The sequence below is a fragment of the Artemia sp. Qi Xiang Cuo genome, chromosome 13 (genome assembly GCF_049724085.1).
Source record: "Artemia sp. Qi Xiang Cuo chromosome 13, ASM4972408v1, whole genome shotgun sequence".
NCBI classification, from domain to species: Eukaryota; Metazoa; Arthropoda; class Branchiopoda; order Anostraca; family Artemiidae; genus Artemia; species Artemia sp. Qi Xiang Cuo.
This window is the reverse complement of record NC_142806.1, coordinates 37,225,869-37,241,093: the sequence shown is the minus strand read 5'-3', so window position 1 is coordinate 37,241,093 and position 15,225 is coordinate 37,225,869. Positions and strand designations below refer to the sequence as shown.

At 34.0% G+C, this 15,225-nt stretch overlaps 1 protein-coding gene across 3 annotated transcripts; it reads left to right on the top strand.

The window, feature by feature from the left end:
* The first annotated feature begins 973 nt into the window (after positions 1 to 973).
* LOC148945244 (tRNA pseudouridine synthase Pus10-like) lies at positions 974 to 13,540 on the top strand. Of its 3 annotated transcripts, none has more exons than XM_089098769.1 (2): positions 974 to 1,107; positions 11,669 to 13,539. In XM_089098769.1, exon 2 carries the CDS (start codon positions 11,690 to 11,692, stop codon positions 13,169 to 13,171), a length of 1,482 nt encoding a protein of 493 aa, XP_088954895.1. In that variant the 5' UTR covers positions 974 to 1,107; positions 11,669 to 11,689; the 3' UTR covers positions 13,172 to 13,539. The 3 variants fall into 3 exon arrangements, with proteins under 3 accessions (XP_088954895.1, XP_088954894.1, XP_088954896.1); XM_089098768.1 differs by having other exon boundaries at positions 1,044 to 1,057; positions 11,669 to 13,540; XM_089098770.1 differs by lacking the exon at positions 974 to 1,107 and adding an exon at positions 6,710 to 6,876 and having other exon boundaries at positions 11,669 to 13,540.
* Positions 13,541 to 15,225: the final 1,685 nt, after the last annotated feature.

Below are 15,225 nucleotides of genomic sequence, written 5' to 3'. Positions count from 1 at the left end.
ATTTCCTAAATTTTGAAAAAAAACATTGATATGGCTTAAAATTTTACTCAAATAGCAGGAATTGCATTTTCAGAACCCAAGCCAGAGAAAAAGAAATTGATAACTGAAAATTAAGGTAAAATGTTGTTTTGTCAAAATTTCAAAAGGTATTGACCTGTCATGTAGGCAAATTTCAGGACCCTCTGGAGGGAGAAGGAGTGGAGGTGGGTACTTGGTATTTGTTTAGCCTTGTGACGCATCATAAGGAGACATGTTAAGAAAACAATTCTTACTTTAAAATATGTATAATGATCCTAGTTCTTATATTATCCAACGGGAGAACCTTTATCATCAAGTCTTTCCTCTAAAAATCCTCAAAAGAGAAAAAGTTTCCAAATATCACCAGGTTGAAAATTGCCGCTTTTTAAATTGTCTTTTTAAATTGCCGCTATAAATTTCCGCCTAATAAGTTCTTTTATAGATAGTATTCATGCCAGTCTTTTTAATATTTTTTTTAAAGAGCAGTGGCGAAGGGCGAATAGCAGTAGAGTAAATACAAAATATTAATAGCAGTGGCAAAAATCAAAATGTTGTATTTTTGGCGAAAAAACGAAAATACAAAATATGCACAGCATTGAAAAGAAATGAAATAATATAAAAAAAAATATATAAGAAATCCGTTGATTTTGAATTGAAGTTATCAGGTTAGGTTAGGTTACAAAAGATGCACGGAATTTTTTTTTAATGAGTTTTTTTTTTAATGAGCACCTTCACCTTGATGGTTTAGTCTAAAAGACATAATTTTATTGTCACATAAAACACATAAATTTTTTGTTAATGGCATGATTTAAAACAGAATTCACAATTTCTATAATTTCAATTTACCACTACTGTTTCTTTAAACACGTTTTTTTACACACGTGCTAAACGCTATCTATAAAACAACTTATTTGGCAGCAGTTTACAGCGGCAATTTCAAAAGACTTGAGCAGCATGGTACTTTTACCATGGGTTTTGGAAACATTTTCTTTTAAGATTGAAAAAGAAGGATTTTTATAGGAAAGACTTGATGATAAAGGTTCTCCCGTTGGATAATATAAGAACTAGGATCATTATACATATTTTAAAGTAAGAATTGTTTTCTTAACATGTCTCCTTATTATGCGTCACAAGGCTAAACAAATACCTTTAACTAAAATATTTACTAGAACTTATACACAGAAAGTTATTCTAAATGCAATAAATGAGTCTCTTATTTCTCTCAGCAGGCTCCTTTCTCCTGGATAAAAATTTTCAAACTGAGGAGATCCACCTAATCACCTTGGGTGGTTGGCTTTTGTTTTGATTCCAATAGATTCCCAATCATCACAAATCCAAGTGTCATTATAGCTTCATTTTCAGTTGGTAAGATTTGATACACAGAAAGCTGATTTTGTCGATCCTTAGACGCCGGAGGTGAAGTGTCTGTTTATGAAAATAGGTGAGACAGACAAGCAAAATTGTAAATTATAAAACCATTGTAACACAAAAACAATTGTAAAACCTGCAACCCCCCCCCCCCTAGACCTTCAAATTTACATTAGATATGGCTGAAAAAGCAGATGGTTTGGAAAAAGTTGTTGACAAAACTCCATCACACTATCGCCTGCCCCCCCTAGACAATATGCTGCCTACCCCCTATGTAAAATGGACAAGCAAAAATTGTAAATTGTCATATGTATACGATAATTTTTTCCCCTGAATTCATGGAAAATAAAAAAGTTTTGTTTACTATAAATCATGACTTTTTACTAGTTTTTGCAAGATTTTGGGAAATTTACTAGATCCTCTAAATTTACTAGATTTTGTTTTTTACAAGATCTAGTAAAATCCTACTGACAGTGGCAACCCTGCTGGTGGTATCCTGTGTTACCAGATGGGCTTGTTTTCCGCCCCGTGGGCTTGTTTTAGCCGTCAGGGGCGGGCAGAATTTTGGAGTGGGTGTGGGGGCCGTGGGGCGGGAAAGTGTTTTTTTTGTACAAAAATGGGCTTATTTTGACTGAAAGTTTGGAACCAGACAAAAATTCCAAAATCACGGTGGCTCAGCCGTGGTTATGCACCGAAAAAACAAAAAGCTCTCCTTTAGCACGTAGAACGCTTTCTATTCTGAAACGCTTCTCCATTAGGAATTTATTTCTGCATGGCTGAGATGGCTCTGCGTTAGGAGTCTTACAAGTTACAAGGAATTTTATTGCTGCTCAGATTAAGGCAAGACTTGAATTTTATGCAGATTTATCCATTTATATATATTTGACAGATCTGACCCAATCTTTTTGTGGCCTTGTCTTATGCTAGAATTGGAGTTGCTGCTAAACAATCATGTCTTGAAAAGAATTTATACTTTGTAATAGGCGTATTTCCTTACTTATTATAGTATACAACATGAGAAGGACAACGACCAATAAAAAAATTCATGCCTGATAGTCAGTATATAAAAATTTTTGTTGATGACGTGTTTCTTGTAGCTCTGCCCTAAAATACCCCAGACTCTCCCCCTTAATTTGTCAATATATGCTGAAATTCATCCATTGTACCAGTAAATTTAATCAACTATGACAAAGCCAAACCAGAAAAACAAGTTACTGATGGGAGGCAGAATGCATTATAAATATCTAATTTGGGTTATATATTTGCACATTAGGGGAAGGAGTTAGGGATAAATTATAGCTGAGATACATGCAATATGTGTTATCTATAATTATTCTGCATATTATGAATTGTTTTCTTAACATGTTTCCTTCTCTACATGTCCTTCTCTAGACTGTTGTAATTAACACTTTTTAACTGCAAGTTTATTATACTTTACCTCTTAATGTGCATATATACATGGGTGCCCATAGGCTGAATTATAGGGGGGGCGGACCTGATGTAATTAGCACTTCCAGTGCTGTATAATTAAAATCTCAAGACAGAATATCATAGGCAGCACAATAGTGCTGGCTAAGTAAGAAGCCATGTGGGCATAATATATTGTTTTCTTTTTTAGGCCAGGTTTTTTATATAAAGAAATTTCACAGGAACTTGAAAAAGATCCTTATGGAGGGCAACCATCTCTCCCTCCCCCACGTCAAGCACTTCTCCATGCACCGCCACTCAAAATTTTGAGATAGCCATTTTGTTCAGCGTAGTTTAAAGGTCCAGAAATTTTGACTTTGAGAATGCCCTCCCCCCCCCCCCCCACAACCCTCAGAACAATAGTTCAAAGAGAATATAACAACATCATCATTAATCAAATACAAGAAATATTCAGGGCGACATTAAAATAAATAAAAAAAATCTATGAGCATTTGGACTTTCAAACTGATGACAAACATTATCTCAAGAACAACTTGTTTTAATAAGTTAAATCTTTAAGAATACATTATGAAGGATTTTTAACTATCCAGACGGCACTCGTTGTATGCGCTTATAGATAAAAATATATCTCCGGTATATAAGTTGTTTCATAATACTAAGGCGAGGGCGCTCCCCCCTCCCCTTGTTCCCCCTTATGGGTGTTACTGTAAAAACATACTGTGCGAAATATATGGTACAATTCTAGAAAGGCTATATGTTACTATCTTGGGAAGGGGTTAGGTTACAAAAATGAAGCTTTCTGGGATGGGTTTAAAGATTAAAGTATGTCCTTGAAAGATATTTTGAAGTACCCATCTCTACACCTATCCCCAATAGAGGGCACTGACCTTTGATGACCTTTAAAAACCTTTGTTTTATAAATGTGAAACCATGCAGAACAGATCTTCTGCTTAAAAAAAGTACAAAAAAAGTGTTTTCAGCTTTACAACTTTGCTCAATCCAAATTTGGGAAGTTTCAAAGATCTGGAAATACATTTCATAAATTAAGAAAAAAGCCTTTGATGTGGTTCAAAATTCTATTCATACAATAGGAATTGCTTTTTCAAACTTGAACCAGAGAAAAAGAAAATCAGACTTCAGGCGTAATATTGTTTTTTCACAATTCAATAACTTAGAGATAAGATGAGGGTTAACACAGCAAAATAGTACTACCTTCCCCGAGTTTGTTTTTGGTCCTGGTTTCATCACTGAAAGTTTTGTTTTCCTAATTTAATTCTTCCATGATATCAAAAAGTAGCTTGTCTAGAATTCTACCTTACATATTTCCTGCTCATTTTTACACCAACTCTTGTCTTAACAATCAGCCCAAAAATTGAATCAATAATGACAAAATCAATAAACAGAAAATATATTGGAAATATAGAATTTGGGCTAGGCTAGCCTATATTTTTGCACATTGGGGTGGGGGAGGGAGTAAAGTTGAATTACTATCAAAATGTGTTATCTATAATTATTTAATTTGTAAGGTTTCACAAGGATTGTTTAAGGTAATCAAATATCAGTGCCTTCTAAAGGGAGAAGGAGGTGGAGATAAGTATTTCAAAATATTTTCCTAAGAGATTATTAATTATTATCTTGATGCATTCTTGAAAGATTCATTCATCTGACTCAAATATTTTCCAAGACAGCAACAAGCCACTAAACTAGAAATTTACCAAAACAAAAATAAAGGTTTATTAATCTTAAATTAGAGCTACTGAATAAGAAACATATAAATAAAACAATTCTTACTTAAAAGTATGTAGAAAAATTGTAGTTAAGCTATTTTGAAGATACTTCCAGTATAATTTACCCCTTCCCCTAATCTGCAAGTATATAGCCCTACTCTTATATTTTTTTTGTATTTTGCTATGCGTTACTCTTTTTTAAAAAATGGTTTTCTTTAAATTAAATGAATACTGACGAAACAAAGTAGCAGAAAAACATATGAGAAATGTACAATTTTGGAAACACTTTTGTACATTAATGGGATGGGATAAATTCTAATAGAAGCACATTCAAAATTTTTAACTACTTTTTTGTTTCGATCTGTAAAGGACGATTTGTTGTCTTAAAATGTTTCCTTCTGAATAGCCCCAAATATAGGCTAATACCAAATCAAGTAGTGTGTTCACCCATCCCTGTATCAACTTTTGAATTGTATACATCTTTTACCTTAGTTTATTGACCTGCCAAAACCATTTGATCTATATCTGATTGTAGAAGACTTTCAGATATAGTGCATATCAAACATTATTTAAACAGATTTATGAATATAGATAACAATGAAAATGAACTTGATAATATGATTAATAAAAACATGTTGTAAAGAAATAATTATATGATTTAAGTTTTTTTGTTGTCCTGCAGAAACATGTCCTAAGCCTATATATGAGACCATGATATTTGAAGAATACATTTTTTGAGTGAAACAAGTATTACAATTAGAAAGAGTAAAAACTATTAAATTAGTATTCCCCTTGTCCCTAGTTCTAATGTGGAATCATATCTGTATTTACCAGGTGTGCAATTTAATTTTTTCCAGTGGTATTTCCAAGTATAGAGATTGCATCCCAACCTTCTGATGGCTGTCAGGTAGTGGTTGTATTCTATGCTACTCTCATAATTAATGATGATCAATTTTGGCTAGAATGTCTTCCATATTGCCTCAGCCCTTCCCATCACTAATTTCTGTTCTTCATTTGTAAAATGATTGGTTATTTTAATTCTAGTCAGGAGTTGGGTTATAAATGGGCTGAACACAATAAGCCTTAACCAAACTATCGATCTAGTCGATCTAGATAATATCCTAGCTTCCTTTGAGTCTTAAATCTCTTATTGCCTTATGGATCTAAGTGCCTTTCTTTTTGTTTTTTATCTGTATGTATTATTTCCTCTTGGGATTACAAAGGCTTTTGTATTAACCCCGTTCTCACGTATTTTTGTTTTTTTAGGCCTGACTTTAGTCATAAAGTTATCTTTAAAAATTTTTATGCGATAATAAACCAAAGATATTGTATATCTTCGGCTTGTGGTTGTTACTAGCGTATTCATTGGAATAAGTCATATTAAATTCTAAAAGTTAATTAAAAGAGTTCACAGCTGTTTAACCATTATGACGCATAAAACTGCAGCTAAAAACAGATGAATTTTGGCAGATCACATAAATCGATGTTCTTCCGTAAAAGTGGAGGAGGATAAACAAAGGGTAAGCAACCAAAGTAAAAGTAGAATTAGATTAGGGGCAAAACTTTTTCTGACTTTAGCACGAAAGAACTATTTTACCATTATTTCATCATTTGTAGCACTGTAGCATGTGCTTGAATTTGAAGCACTTACGTAATACAATTTTTTAATATTGTCACGGACGAAATGCTGAGGACTTCGAAAAAGCTTAAGGAATTAATAAACGCTTTGGACTGCATGTTTCTTTATTTGTGTTGAGAGATTTGTGCGAAGTTTTATTTAACCAGGGCCACCTTTTTGCCGTGCTTGTTTCGATTGGTGCTAAGTTTGAAATAACCGGACAAAACAACTGATCCATAACTAATCTAAGTACACTTATCGGGCCATGCGTGTGTCGTAGCGCAAGCCGGACACGTGCCAATTTTTTTTTTTGACTTTAGCATCGAAAATTGTTGTGAAACACACAAATTTGGGCAATGTAATAACTTTATGAACTGACTTTGATGGCTGTCTTGGTTTTCAAAGGCTCGGGCGTATTTTGGCTTGTTTTTCAAAGGCTGGGGCTTGTTTTTTGTTTGACTTTCTGGCAACCCTGGACTGGTATCCCGTTTTGTTCTATTGTTAATGTTTAAATTTTAACTCCTTTAAAATTGTACTTTTATCCAGTATTTGCACAATCACATAGGCTAAACTGGATATCTTGATTCTACACTGAATAACTGGTTTTAGGCTACAACAGATGAATCAACAGAAAGAACAATATAGGCTAAACATAGAATTAAGGCTCCTGAGAAGGAAACATGTCAAAAATCAATTCTTTCAGTAAATTTGTAGTTGGTAAATCTCATTCTGATCTCTTAAGGGTGATACCTTAGCTAGGATGAAAGTGAAAATGTCATTTGATGCCTTTTTTCATGCTCTTTCATAATTCAGTAATTGCTACCAGGATGGTTATCTCCTGGCTTCTATCTCCCTGATCTGAAATTGCAATTTTGACTGTTAGGCCTATTGAGGTAGGGGCAGCCCAATTTTGTTTCTTCATTATTTAGTCAAAAGCTAAATTTTGGACAAAAATGTTTTATCTTGAGTTTTGGCTCCCAGTCACTTTTTCATTGGTTTTAGTTTTTGAAAGTATAATTTCTATTATTTGAGTAAAATTTTAAGCCATATTAAAGGTTTTCCCCTAAATTCAAGAAATAGATGTACAATTCTTTAAAACTTTATAAATCAGGATGGAGCCAAGGTATGAGGCTTAAAGCAATTTTCTTGTGTTTCATTTGAACAGTACTTCTACCTCTCAAGTTTTTACTTTTGTAAGACAAAGACTAGAAGTTAATCAACAGTGAGTATCCTTTGATGGGGGAAGGAGCAGAGGTAGGTACTCCAAATGCCTTCCCAGGGGATCATTAAGGCTCTGGATCCATCCCCAAGAGTTTTATCCACCTAACTCAAGTACTTCCCTAGGTCAACAAAGGCTCCCAATCTAGAATTATACCAAATCCCCTTTTATTTGCATTTTCAAAAAAGAAAAAACAAAATTGCCCCCAGCTAGATTTTGGGAAACTATATGTTGTCCCTCCTCTACCATTTTTATGATTTGACACCATTGAAAGAGTAGTACCATTCAATGGTATTTCCAAATATAGCCAAATGGTTGCTACCATGACAATTGCATCCCAGCCTCCCTCTCAGTAAGTTTGTAGTTTTTTATAATACTTCTGCTAGGTAGTAGTGAACAGATCATTCAATGAACCTTTTTATGCTCTTTTCAAATATACTTCTAAATATACTTTCCACTTCCTTTAAAAATCTCATTCTGATCTCTTAAGGGTGATACCTTGTTCCTGATAATTTGCCAGTAGAAAAGGGTTGCCAAAAATTCTGAAAGCTACTTTAGAACAATCATTAATACTTACTTATCTCATTCTCACAGTTTGTGCTGACAAAATGTAAGTAAAGAGTGACTTCTAAAGAATAATTTTGATGACAGTATGTACATCAGACAAATCTACTTTTCATATAAGTCCAATTATGTAAAACTTGTTGAATTTACAGCCATTCAGTAAGTTCAAACAAAATTTTATTATGATAAGAAAATTTGCTCAGTTTTAGAAAAATGGTGATACACACTTAAACAAAGAAGGATAATCAGGAAGGTTTTTTTTCTTTTTTGCTAGGTTAGATTGTACTGAACAGCTGTTCCTAGTATTTCAGAACAGGGATCATTTGAGGGGAAACTCAAAGTAGAGGTACCGTTTTTAAGCAATAGAAGAGATCATGCCACATCATGAAAGTACCAATTTCTACCATCTGTGTTGTAATGCAACAATTTTGGCTTGACTAGGGCCAAAATGCAATTAAACAAAATTGAAGGTAGTCAATCGATTTAGGACTATACGCACACACACACACACACACACACACAACATATATATATATAAATATATATATATATATATATATATATATATAAAAAAAAATCATTCAGTATACTTTTTTTTTGCTCTGGCTGTATATTCCAAAATGAAAACCTAAAAGGTTAACTAAAACTTTGGTATGTCAATTCAATATTTATTAACTTCTTCTTTATCCATATTTTTATTACACCAACAGACTTCCTTCTGCTGTTTTTGCTGTTAAAGGGTGGTCCACTCTGCCAAGACATGTACCTTGGGGGAGGGGGGTCTGACCCGTCCCAAAAATCTTATGTTCTAGAATTTTTGGGCACTTCTTATTCAAATTATTTAGTAATTTCTTTTGTTATTAGGCTCCCTCCTCCCAACCTTTTATTATTCCTGCCTCTCAAAATTTATTTTACTGCCCCCAAAGAAAAATTCCTGGGTGTGCCTGACTCTGACCTTCATATGAAATTCTATGAAAATGTAGACATTTGTAGAAAGTTTTATGTGCCAGGAAATGAATATCCCATATTTAGGTTCTGAATCAGAATTTCCCATACCATTGCTGTCATGCCTGGAGTCAATATCTGATGTTTTCACATTTCTGAGATAGTTGCCAAAAGGGGTTGGTAAGTTGTTCTGCATGCTGTTCTGGGTCATCACACCTCACCACCTTGGGCTAGAAGACTAAGCACAAGCTTATTAGGTAGATGTGTTCAGACTACTGGTTTGGTTCACTCCATATAAGACTTTTTTTTCTCACTTTCCACATACTTTTATTTTAGAGTTATTTTATTACTCACATTTCATCTGTTTATATTTTTATATCTGGAATTATGCAACAGGTTATAATTCAAAAATGTATTATTTATTATATTCTTGTTTTTCAACACAGGAAACTACTGCAGGTGAATAACCCCATACTAATAGCAAGATAAGTGATACATATACAAAGTCAGTAAAGACTGACTGAAATGACACCCAAGCAAGCTAGTGATTGCATAAGGCACCAAAAAAGCAAGTGATGCAAAGGCATATGATCTATTGGTTGAATGTGTCAAACCCCAAACAAAACAAGTTGTTCTCAAAGAAAGGATTTGCAAGGTTATGGCCTGCCCTACTGACTCTGCCTTGGAGAACAGCTTAGCAAACAGTTTATAGTAATTATGTAAGAAGTGTGAAATGTCAGATACAATCCTTAAGCATGACAATGAGTATATTTAGGTTTTAATTGGGGTAGCAAGAGACAACTACATCTCAAAACTATGGATTCAGTGAATTCTCCTTTTAGTTTCTTTAAATTATTTTTCAGTGTAACGACCTCTGTTAGAATAACAGATATAATATAAAAACTTAAAAACATATATTTATATATACCTAAATTTAAAAAACTAAAAAAACTGGCAAATAGGGAATTACAGGTGTAAATAATTGTATTGTACTAAAACTGAAGCCACTGACGGATCCAGGGGGCTGGGGGACCCCGCCCCATGATTTTTCCTGGCGCCCTCATTCCTTTTTTTCTTCTGTTTTCAACTTTTTTTTTAATAAATTTGTCAATTTGGTCAATTATTGGCACCCTTGTCACACTGCCCCCAAAGATTTTTCTTATTGACACCCTTGTCACATTGCCTCGCTCCAACAAGATTTTGCTCTAGATCTGCCCTTGACTGAAGCTGCAATATTTCCATGAAAGCATTCACGTCTCTGTGTTGTATCTCATCCAACTGTAAATGAAAAACTTAAATATCTAGGTGTCATCCTCTATTGAAAATTTAACTGAAATATGTGTATAAAATTCAAAATTGACAAACATTAGCAGCTAAACATTATGCAACTCGACTTATTGCAAAAAAAAGTGAATTTGGAATTTTAAGAAATATATTTTGAGACGTCTTTATAAGGGGGTCATTGAAACTATGCCACGCAGCTCCAATATGCATAGGCAGTCTAAGGAGAAAATCTATCATAAACTCTTTTAGATCTATCCAAGGATTGTGTGTCTTAGTTTTGGCAAAATCTTTTCAATCAGCGAAATCAAAACTGCGATTGCAATCTATAGACGTCTTCCCCCTCATTTCTGATCTCTTGAAAAGACAAGGTCAAGACTTTATTTAAATGTGTACCCAGAGTATTGGTCTGTTTGTAGATCAAGTGCTCCTGCCTCTGAAAACCATCCCAATGTGCATAACACATATACCCAAGTAATATGTAAACCAGAAATGCATTAATATTCGGGTTATGATTTATTATTTTGCTTCAGAAGCAGTGTCCAAATGACCTTTGTTTTAGATTCGTTTAAAACGACTATTAAACCATGGTAATGGTGCTTAATTTTTTTTTATGCCTGCTTTGAATTGTCGTCTATCTTACCATTAATTCCAGCACTTTTAGGCCATAATTGTATAATTTGGATAGACTAAAATTTCAAAAAAAATAAATTGTTCGAATTGTAGATGTAGTCTCCAAGAAGCAGTAGAATATGTGGTATTTGAAGGTCTGACATACATACGGCTGTCCTCTGCCAAAACTTAGCTGTTAAGTTTTTTCATTTAGAAATTTAACTTTTTTTTTTTCATATTGCAAAGAGGTGACGATATTGATTTTTAGTTATTAAAATTTTCGAAGTCTGTTTTCTTCCCACCTTTTGCACTCTGTTTGTCTGCTAGGTGTAACCACTACATTCTATAATTCCAGTTTTTCCATACTAAGTTTTGGCTGCGGGAAACCGGTGAGATTTGCTCTGAACTTGAAAACAATTTAATGAGGTTAATTTGTTACTTTGATGTTGAATAAAATTGCAAGGTGCATACTGTAAAATATGATGGGGAGTCACAAGATGGGAAGTTTGATGATAGGGATATATATGACTAGGGAGTTGCACCAGCTTTATTCAAGAACGGAGTTGCAGTGGTTCAGCTATATGATATTTAGTAGATTGGTGGGGCGTGGGTTGTTTTCAGTATTTCTACGTATACATGTATTTTTTTGATTCAATGCATTAAAAATATAGAAATTGAATTTACAAGAATGGGAATTGGTACTAAGATGACGAGTAATAGATCTACTCTGTCAAGATAAATTTTGTGAAGACTATCAGTTCTCCCCTTCCCCTGACCAAATCCTTGGTGATACCTTTGTATATTTTATTATTTTTTATATTTACTTTTTATGTGCTCTTACATACCTATACGCAGATGCGTATTTTAACACTGTCCCATTTTTTTCAGGTTCTGTGGATTATTAAAGAAATGGTTTCCAATTCAAATGTGATTAATAACGAGGACGATTTGCCTGAATCAATTCAGTCACGTCTCTGTGAGATTTGCTGTTTCAGAATTTGGGAAAGGAATAATTTTAGATCCAAAGTTGAACATTATTTCCTCTCTAAAAAGACAGAAGTAGGATATGAAAAACCTGGAAAACACATAAAGGCCAATCCTTGCTGTTTGTGTTTTGGGTTACTTACTCTGCCACTTCTAGAAGAATCAATTTTGCTTATAAAGCAGGTACTGAATAGTGACAAATATAAACAGGATTTAGAAAGAAAGCAGTGTTGTTTGAGTTTTTCTATTCCTCCAGCTATTTTTATCAGAGAAGCCGTGATGAAAATTTATATACAAGACAAATATGAAGGGCTCTTAGATTTTGACAGAAAGTCACATTTCATTAGAATAAAAGAGTCATGGAGAACATGTCTGGAACAACTAACACATGATTTGAAGTTTGACGACACCAATCCTCTACAGATTACTATCACGGCTTTATATATTAATAATAATGAAGAATGCAAACAACTCTCTCACATACCAGGAGCTTACTTTTCAATTGCTAATAAAAAAAGTGCAGGAGAAAAATATATTTATTCCAGAGCAAGTGTTTTGAATGCCATTGGAAGTATTTCACAAGAAGATTTGAAGAAAAATCTTCCATTTCCTCCTTCAGTTCCACAGCATTTTGCTACATTAACTGCTTCAGGACAGCATGACTCTGTTTTTATTGCTGGAAGATATAACAAATATTCAAGAGCTTTGAGTCAGATCCCATGGATTATTGATGGCGTCAGAAAAAGTGATCTCTCTGTTGATGAATTAGTGTCAAGTCCAATAAAGTCAGTTTTTAGATCAGAACACCACAATTTCTCATCTTCGGGATGGGAAGACGTAGACGTTCGTATGTTAGGATCTGGAAGACCGTTTATTGTGGAGTTGATTGATCCTGGTTTATCTGAATTATTATTTAAAAAGATGAGAAGCATAGAATATGATATCAATAATAGTAGTTTAGTTAAGGTAAGAGATTTGCAAATTATTTCGAAAAATGAAGTTAAGAATCTAAAAGAAGGAGAAGAAGAAAAAAGGAAAACTTATAAAGCCTTGTGCATAACAAAACAAGCCCCTGCACCTGAAGCAATCATGAAAATTGAAAATTCAGAGAAATTAGTATTAGAGCAAAAAACTCCCATACATGTTCTTCATAGAAGACCCTTAGCCATAAGGAAACAAACGGTAGAAAATATAAAACTGACCAAAGTTCCTAAGGAGACTCAGGATTTCTTTATGTATGAACTAGAAGTTACTACTCAAGCCGGAACATACGTTAAGGAGTTTGTTCATGGTGATTTTGGAAGGACTAATCCCAATCTGTCAGACCTACTAGGGATTGAAATGGGTGTAGTTGCCTTAGATGTACTGAATATAGCAATTGATTGGCCTCCTGCATTGAATCAATAACTGTGCTTGTTTGAACATGTTTTGCTTTTAGATTTGGAGTAAAGAAGTCTAAATGCTAGCCGTTATAAGTTTGTATTGTGACATGTGATGGTGCTCAGTCCATTTTCTTGAGAAAATTAGCTATAATCCTCCCATGGCTCCTGTCCAGTGAGCTTTTAACGACTGATCATATCCGTTGAGGGATATTTCCTTCACAGAAGGAGGTAGGAGATATCTATGAGGATTGCCAAATACAAGTTGTGTTGAAATTCTAGCTCAAAGATTATCTAAAATATCAATTATAGTTTACATATGGCGTCTGTCTAATATACATACGTAGAATCAAGTTGAAACTTTCAAAAGGTGTTATGTGGTCAAGTGGGCCTAAATTTTGACTTGGGGGAACGACAGAGGTAATCTAAAGACGATATGGGTATATAGGCAATGAAAATAGCGTATCTAAAATGTCTTTTCTCCAATCCACCTAAACAAAACTTGTTGGCTGCTCAGACGAAAATGAGTATAAAATTAATAAGGTAAAACGAAATAAGGGTTGATAACCACTTAGCCTAAAAGTACTATAAAAACGATCAATAAAATAGCCAAGCTCTTTGATAAGGCCACATAAATGGGGATAATTTATGTTTAAGCTTCATTATCTCTGAATGAAAAAATCTAAGAATTTCTCCCTCTTCACCAATCGCCTAAACGTTATGGTAGCAACCGTCATTTTGTATTTACAATCAGCATTCGGACCTAAGTTGATTTTATGAAATTCTCGAGTTCTAATTTGTCTGTTTTCATCCTATCTTCTTCTTCTTCTATTTAACAGCGGGCGGGCTTTTCAGTGATACTATTTAGCCCTTTTCCTTTTGCTTCACTCTGTGGGCTACAGAGCTACTGGCTTGATTGCCTCATGATTATTAAATATTTTCAGATATCTTTCAGTAGATCTTTCGACTCTAGGAGTTCAATTATGAGATGATAGATGTCGATTTCTATGCTCTGTGTGCAAGTATAGTTGGCTAGGCTCTTGGCTGATAGTGAGATTTTGTGGTGTTTGAAGCATTTTAACAGTTTGCAAAGCAGGGTATGTTGTGCAGACGTCAGCATATTACATTCAAATAGGCAATGGTCAATTGTTTCCTTATTCATATTACAATTCCTGCAAAGAGGGGACAGGGGAATTGAACCACTTGAATTAGACAACTTGTACGATAATGCAAGAAAATTTAGTCCATTTGTTCCAGAACGAATTCTATGATAGATTTTAGAAAGATACTTATTGGGAAAGGGGGAAAGGATAGGATTAATCTTATTAAAATTAATATCTGATAGCCTCCATCGGTAAATATCTCTAATCGGGATTGGTCTCCGACTTGGCTGGTCAATATTTATAGCATTTTTTGCTATTTCATCAACCTGATGATTACCACTTATGCCAGAGTGGCTAGTAATATACTGAAAATAAGTTTTTATGCCACTTGAAGCAAGATTATCTATAATACTGAGACAATGATAAGTGTCAATGTCCAACTTCAATGTCCTATTCTTCTTCTTCTTCTTCTATTTAACAGCAGGCGGGCTTTTCAGTAAAACTATTTATCCCTTTTCCTTCTGCTTCACTCTGTGGGCTACAGAGCTACTGGCTTGATTGCCTGATATTTATTAGATATATACAGATATCTTTCAGCAGATCTTTCGACTCTAGGAGTTCAAATATAAGATGATATATGTCGATTTCTATGCTCTTTGTGCAGGTATAGTTGGCTAGGCTCTTGACTGATAGTGGGATTTTGTGGTGTTTGAAGTATTTTAACAGTTTAGAAAGCAAGGTATGTTGTGCAGACGTCAGCATATTACATTCAAATAGGCAATGGTCAATTGTTTCATTATTCATATTACAATGCCTTCAAAGAGGGGACAGGGGAATTGAACCACTTGAATTAGAAATCTTATATGAGAATGCAAGGAAATTTAGTCCATTTGTTCCAGAACGAATTCTATGATAAATTTTAGAAAGATACTTATTGGGAAAGGGGGAAAGGATAGGATTAATCTTATTAAAATTAATA